The sequence below is a fragment of the Lolium rigidum genome, chromosome 3 (assembly GCF_022539505.1).
Source record: "Lolium rigidum isolate FL_2022 chromosome 3, APGP_CSIRO_Lrig_0.1, whole genome shotgun sequence".
Taxonomy (NCBI): Eukaryota; Viridiplantae; Streptophyta; class Magnoliopsida; order Poales; family Poaceae; genus Lolium; species Lolium rigidum.
Genome location: NC_061510.1, coordinates 167,930,630 through 167,938,553, shown reverse-complemented (window position 1 = coordinate 167,938,553; position 7,924 = coordinate 167,930,630). Strand labels below are relative to the sequence as shown.

The window sequence follows — 7,924 nt, the reverse complement described above, 5'->3', positions numbered from 1 at the left end:
CCGATCCCCCGTGGAGGCCTCTGTCGCGCCCGAAATAAATATCTCACCTCGCCGGCGCCCGCGACCTTCGAGAGCTCCCCTTCTCCGCCGCGCCCGCCCGCCCGAGCCCCAACCCTAACCAGCTACCTAGCTCCACCCTGCCGGCCACTGACCACTGCCACCACCCCACTACCACGGCAGCTTAAGCTCCCGCTCGCGCTCGCGCTGCTGCTGGCGCCGAAACCCTAAGCTGCGATGCCGGATCCGGCGGCGGGGGACGAGCCGGCGCAGCTCCCGGGGCGCTCTCGCGGAGCAGCTCCGCCAGCCGGCTCAACGCGCAGGCGCCGGAGTTCGTGCCGCGCCCGCCCGCGCCGTTGCCCGCGCCGCTGCCCGTGCAGCCGCCCGCCGTGATCCACGTCTTCGCCGGCCCGCCCCCGCCGCCGCCCGCCTCCTTCTTCGTCGCCGGCCCGCCCCCACCTCGTCCCCCGCCGCCCTTCGAGTACTACGCTGCTGCTGGCGGAGCTGCCGCGGGGTTCGGTGCCGTGCTGGAGCACGAGGCGGGGCTCGAGCAGCCGCTGCCGCTGCAGCCGCCGCCAGCCCAGCCGCAGCAGCAGGGGAGGGAGCTCAACCCGGACGACTTGCTGCACAAGATTACCAAGCAGGTTTGCTGCTCCTCTAGTCTTGCTCGCCGTTTTCTGTCTGATGTGTCGCTCGATTTCTGGCTAGGTGTTACTAGATCAGCGTAGAAAGTTAGTTTGCTAGTAGTACGTTTCTAGTAGCTACACGTTTGTCGCGTGTGATGCTTCAGTAGATCAGCAAGTCCACGCAACGGCTTTCCGCCAGTTCGGCTATTTTTGGACGGTCCTGCTGCACCGAATTAGCTGTATATATTTTGGTACTATTAGCTCTCCGCTCTTGCTGGTATCACCGTTAGTGTTGGAGCTGCGTGCACATATATATCGAGTGGAGTCTCAAGGGCGCAATCATGTCAATTAAATCGCTCCATATTGACTTTGGCATTTCCATCCATCCTTGTTTTGTTTTTTACTGAGAATCTTACTCATACCTGTTTTGGTTTTACTCAGAATCTTCTGCGTGCACATCCTTGTTCCGATTTTACTCAGAATCTTATTTAGTACATTTTAACCTTGTAGGTGGAGTATTACTTCAGCGATATAAATCTGGCCACTACAGAACATCTGATGAGGTTTATTACTAAGGATCCTGAAGGATATGGTGAGTTGTGTGCTGGCATCTCAAGTCATTTTGTGAGATTTGAAACGAAAATTTATCATACTGATACCAGCTGTTGACTGTTTGATTTATTTCTGAAAGAAATATGTCGTCACTTTAGCTTTCTGTTCCATCAGCAACATGTTTAAGGTGTTGCTACTTTAAATATTTAAGCTGACGGTGAGAATCAAAATAGGCTTCCAAAGACAATTACTGGATACCTTATACTACCTCTGTCCATAAATCATGTTTAAGACATCTATTTATGGACGGAGGGAGTACATGCTAAATTTCCGTTAATTCCCTACTCACGGCATCTAAACATGCTTTGAAACTAAGATATCATGTATTTAATAGGATATATCTTGCTTATTTCTCTTTTCTAAAAGATGCTATACATGGGTTTCCATAGTATCTTACATTTCTCATGTTCAGATACAGTTTGTCTCCATAGTATCTTATCAGGAATTAAGTTTACATTGATTCATTAAGGCATGTTCAATGGACTGGACTGTGTTGTTAATTTAAACATCAATTGAAAAATGGAGATAGACATTTTTTATATCTTATCATGTATGTGCAATTGATTACTTTTCACAGGTTGTTAATGTTTAGTTTGGTGTTTGCTGATGCATGTTGTAGTAGGACAGTGCTTGCCATATTTGTCAGAAAATAATTTCACTATACATGCTAGTTTTCCTTATTTTATTGATAAAAATATCATGAAACTAGTTTGTGCCTACTATGAAGCAAAATGAATTCCTTCAGTACTTGGACAAACAAATATAATCGGGTACCAGCTATCAAGTTATATGTGGCAAACTGATTTACATTTTCACTCAATGCAGTACCGATGTCAGTTGTTGCTTCCTTCAAGAAAATTAAGTCTTTGCTGCAAAGTAATTCAATGCTTGCTTCAGCTCTTCGGACTTCATCAAAGCTTGTAAGTTCTACTATAATTCTATTGTACATTGCAGCCAGATCTCAAAATGTAGTTTTTTTTAGGTTGTTTCATTCATTGACAGGGTGCTATCCTTCATAGGTCATATGATTAAGATTAGACACATCATGTCTACTTCTGCTTGCTTGTCTTTCCCCTGCAAATGCATGTGCTTACATAATTTTATAGGATGTGTGTGTGTGTGTGTTGCGGGGAGGGGACGAAGCTTCTATTCTTTGAAAAAACATGTATAATTGTTTGGTTATACATGCAGGTCGTTAGTGAAGATGGAAACAGAGTAAAGCGTGAACAACCATTTACAGAATCAGATTTAGAAGAACTCCAGGTAATTATGAGCCCGTGATACATTGCATGAGACATCCATATGCTTGAGTTTTCTAGTCCACTTTATGGAGAAAATTGATGCTAGACTATAGTAAGGAAACTTTTGCGTGTGTTGTAGGCTCGAATCGTTGTTGCAGAAAATCTTCCAGATGATCATTGTTACCAGAACCTTATGAAGATTTTCTCATCTGTTGGCAGGTAATACTTATTGTAGGTCAATACTGAGCGCAACTATTCTGTTTTAGTCGTGAGAAAACTGCCTTGTATGACCATTCTTGTTTTCCCATGTTGCAGTGTAAGGACAATCCGAACATGCTATCCTCAGACCCCAAATGGCACTGGTCCAGTTACTAATCGATCTGCTAAACTAGATATGCTTTTCGCCAACAAGGTAATTATTATTCTTGTTTCTAGCTCTCAAATATTATATTATATTCTTAATGGAAGTTGTGTTCTAATAGTCGTGTGGGGTACCACTAAATGATTATATTTATGCAGTTTGACTGTTATATCATGCCCTCAGTTTCATCATTGCCTTGTTGTGCGTCACCTTTTGCTGATTGTATGTCAAACTAATAGTTTTTACCTCATGGCAGCTGCACGCTTTTGTTGAGTATGATACTATTGAGGATGCTGAGAAAGCGGTATTTATCTTTGCACATAAATAGCATCATAACTTATATCCGTATTACCAATGATGTCGCTTCATCTGATGCAGACTCTGGTGCTTAATGATGAGAGGAACTGGAGAAGCGGGCTCAGAGTTCGGTTGTTGAATTCTTGCATGGTAACCATATTATTTGGGTTTAATCAAATTGGGCATGAAATAGTTCTGGTGCTTAACTGCTTATACAAACCTTATGAGTTATGATGACAAGTACTTGCCATAAATATCAGATTACGATGAGGCTATATGAATGAAGTATCTGGCATACTTTATTTTTTATTCTCATGATTCCATTCTTTCGCAAATGCGATTATGTGTCTCCATCTGCATTTGGAAAGATGCATTAATAGCGCATAGGTTTTTCTGATTTCTTATTTCTCAGCTTACCTACATGGATTGCTACTAGAAACTATGGTCAAAGCATGTTCGGCAGAACTCTTTTTTTCTTTTAAGAATCAATGTCTTTATATTAATTGATCATCGATGCACCGGGTTACTGTGATCAGATCCTGTGACAGCGGAGCAATTTCGGCCAAGGACTAAACTGCCATATTCACGTCCTGTCTCACAAAAAATGTCCAAAGAACCAAACCCTTGCAAAGCTCTTGGATCTGTTTGAGGATCGGCAAAATGCTTGCCCCTGGCCCTATGGGTTCTCGTTGTTCTCCACAAGGACGCGAAATCTGGCAATCTGTCTCAATTCCCACAAGTAGGTATTCATGTTGTCACCAACAGGGCTCCATCGGTACACATGAGCTTCTGCCGCAAGCATGTTCTGCATATAATTAGGGTTGAATCATGGAGATGTATTTAAGTGATGGAATCGTCGATCATCATCATTGTTAGGTTTCTCCGCCCTGTTTTGGCTTCTGGCTTTACTATTCAAATTCTTGATTTGAGCATCAAATTCTGTTTCAAATACTCTAATTGATTTTGCTGTACATGAAGCTATTTTTCTGGCAACTTTGCTCTAGACCATGATTTAAGAACTGATCCGGTGATTCTTATGCCATGTCCTTATGGACTGATTATACCCTAGTTGCCCAAAATAACATCTTATTCCATGCTAACATACGAAGGGTCGTGAATTGGCAATACTTGAATACGTAAAGTATAAGTGGATACCACTTGTCCCCTTATAAAAAAATACACTTCAGATTTGCTCTCCAGATAAGAATGTTGTAAGTCCTTTAGAAAGAAATCCTATTTGGTTTACATGTTCCCTCAGTGTCGGCGACTCAGCGCATTTCCATTTGAACCCTCCTGACATATCAATACGAAGGCTGTCATAATAATGGCATCCGGAACCAATAAACACAATCACTTTTGTCAAGGAACAAAAACGGAAGTATGGTAGAGGCGTTGATGCACGGATCGTTCCAAACCAGCCAGCACTGAATTGTGGCTGTATTTTCTCACAAGCTAAATTGCATCATAGTCTGTTTTCCCAATTCAAAAACCGGGTTTGAACCACCTGAGGTTAAAGATGTGTCTGACTTGAACTGTTCATTGGATGTGTCTGAGTTGAACTATTGACTGGATAAGTTCAAGAGTTAATTCTAGCAACTCCAATCCTTTTTGCCTCAACATTCTTTTCAAAGATTGGCGTTGCTTTGGTGATGGAGTTTTCTTTACTTTTTGAAGTTATGACTCTGTTTTATGCTTATTCTGGATATAATTCATGCCCGTATAATAAGTATCACCACAACATTTTTCCATCTTTGTTGGATGGCCGCCAATGAAATTATGACCAATAAACCCTGCAAGATGTGACGTGCCCTAATGAACACAAAAGCAACTGCTTCTCAGAAATTCAGCAATATTGTAGACATGCATTTGAATCAAAATCATGGACCTTTTGGTGTTAACAAGGAATATTTAATGTTACTAACATGAGTGGCCGGCCTCAATTCTGGTATAACCACACCTTCACCCTACAGTATGTTGAAACTTCAAATGTTGCCCCTTTTGTTCAGTTCTGATCTTTTAGGAAGAATAATAAATTTGATATTTATATTGTTTCAGGATTACATCCATATCATATTACTAATATATGTGAACAGTGTTTTTAAAAGTCTATTTGCATATTGCTGAACTAGTTTAATGTATGCCAACAATCCTTTATTTCATTTGTTTGCTTATTGCAAAAGAAAAACTTTTCCTAAAACAGTATAATGTCTTTTGTCTTATAGGCTAAGGGAGGCAAAGGTAGAAAAGGTGGGCATGAAACTGATGCACATGGTGATGAGGATGTTTCCACTTCTGATCAACCAAATGATAAACATTTAGAAGAAACATCTCAACCTTCAGATGCACTAGGAGAGCATGTTGTAAGTACCCCTCCGTTTCTTCTGAACATAAGGTCTATTTTCCCCCCAATCTTGTTTAGTTAAGGTGCATGCCGACTTAATTATCTTTTACCTTGTTTAGCCTCATTACCTTGTTTAGTTAAGGTGAGTAAGAGCTATCTGTTTCTCTCTTCTTCGCAAGACATTAATAAGACCATTGACACCATGTTCATTCTTTTCTACCATTCCTTTTATAAGCTAATGAATTCCCACACCTGACCAAATTGTACGTTCAGAAGAGAAATGCATGAAGTACTATATAATCTCTAGTCTCCTTTATTTTTTGTACAGAGCATAAAAAGAATTTTAAAAGTAAAACTGCCAACATATTTCTAAATATGGGCTCAGTCTGGTAGCAGTTTTGTGTTGTACTGTTGTTAGCCATCAATCAGCTATAATACAAGAATACTCTAACTTGGTACTTGTCACGTAGTTTGAGCAGTACATTGCTCTGCGAAATTACTTGTTGTTCTTCAAATTACCACTTGAAAATTTGTGAGATTCAATTGATTGTGTCTGTTTTTGTACCTCCAAGCTTGTTCGAAGAGACTTCTCTCCATAGACCTGAAAACAATTGATTTTTTACAGTCCGAGGAGAGCACTGGAGATACGGGCCGAGGGCGTGGCAGAGGCCGTGGACGTGGAGGTAGAGGCCGAGGGCGTGGCTACAATAACCATAACAACCAATACCACAACAACAACCATCCGCAGCACCATCATCAAAACAGCAACAATCAAGGTAACAACCGGGGTGGTGGCCATCCTATTGGAACCCCGCCTTCCAGCCACCCAGTCAAGACTGAGCAGCAGCAGACACAGTCACTGCCTCCGGCAGGAGCTAACAAACAGCAACCAGGGCCACGAATGCCAGATGGCACTCGGGGGTTCTCAATGGGCAGAGGGAAGCCACAAGCATTGACACCCAGCCTGTCCACGTAAACACTGGAACTCGATTCACACCACGAGACACAGCCTGTCAACGTAAACACTGGAACTCGATTCACACCACGAGACACAGCTTGTGCTGATTGTCATGTTGATAGAGAGACGGTGAGAGACTGTCTTTTAGAAGTCTTGTCTTCGAAGTGTGCTTTCTAATTTACAGACCATATACAGTTTTGCGTGTGCTGTGTGTACTTTAAAACCAGTAGCGCCCTGGTTTCTGAGTGATTATGACCAGCATTTTGTAACCTTATTTATTTGCCCCTTTTTGCCTCGACTGTAATGTTGTACAAGTAGAAGTGAAAGCTCATTTGGGCACAGCAAAAGTAAAGAAAATAAATGGAACATGATGAAGTATGGTGATGTTTAGTGTAGCGTGTTATTGCATTCCTTTGCCTCCAAGATACACTGATCGTGTTTCTAAAGGTGATCCAAGGCAGAATTGCTTGATCACGATGGCAACAGCTTGTGTATCTGTTTATGGCTTATCATCAAATGTTGTATTTCACTCCTTGTGCTAGGGTGAGCTTGGTCATGACGGCTCTGATCATGCAGATCATGTTTGAGCTTCTAGAGCTGTGTGGTGGTGTGGTTGTGCCTCTTCCTGTCGAGGAAGTAAGGTCCAACTCACACGAGATCTTGGATGTGACTTGTCCACGCACTACACTTTAAGAAGAGTGGTAATGTTAATGCTGCAGTTTCTCTCTCACCTAAGTTTAGCAGGTATGTGGTTTTTTTTGGTGTTGAGGTTGCTAAGAGCATCTCCAGCCGCGTCCCCCCAAAGCGTCTCCAAAGGGATTTGGGGCGCGCCGGACAAAAAATGCGTTCCAGCCGCGTCCCTCAAAGCCCATTTTTGTCCGGCGCGGCCCGATACGGTGTCCGGCGCCCCGAACCCGTCCCCGTCCCATAGGTGACGCACCGGGGACGCCGGACACAACGAAAAGCGAGGCGGGCTCCCACATGTCGGCGACTATTTGCATAAACCGTTGGTTCGCGCCTCTTTTCTCGTCGCTCCTTCGTTCCCGCGCCTCCCACCCCACCGCCGCCGCTGGATTTCCCGGCCGCCATGAGGATGCTTGCATACGGAGCACCTACCGATACACAGGACGACTACCTTCGCATGAGTGAGTCTACTGCCATTGAGTGCATGTACAAGTTTTGCCGAGCTGTGGTGGGAAAGTTTGGCAAATACTATTTGAGAGGGCCAACTGAGGAAGAGACTGCAAGGATCATGGCACAAAATGCTGCCAAAGGATTTTCTGGAATGTTTGGAAGCATCGATTGCATGCACTGGGCATGGAAGAACTGCCCGTTTGCTTGGCAAGGTATATACAAAGGCCGTCATGGATATTGCAAAGGTGGTGCTTGAAGCTGTGGCAGATTATGACCTGTGGATTTAGCATTCTTTCTTTGGCATGGCGGGATCACACAATGACATCAACGTGTTGCAGACTTGCAGCAGTCTCCGGT

General features: G+C 43.4%; 1 protein-coding gene across 1 annotated transcript; it reads left to right on the top strand.

The window, feature by feature from the left end:
- The first annotated feature begins 234 nt into the window (after positions 1 to 234).
- LOC124695788 (la-related protein 6B-like) lies at positions 235 to 6,817 on the top strand. Its single transcript, XM_047228604.1, is given in 11 exon segments — positions 235 to 267; positions 270 to 641; positions 1,134 to 1,215; positions 2,061 to 2,155; positions 2,427 to 2,498; positions 2,616 to 2,695; positions 2,792 to 2,888; positions 3,094 to 3,141; positions 3,216 to 3,284; positions 5,357 to 5,494; positions 6,101 to 6,817. Coding segments are annotated over 11 exon segments (1,437 nt in total). The 3' UTR covers positions 6,452 to 6,817.
- Positions 6,818 to 7,924: the final 1,107 nt, after the last annotated feature.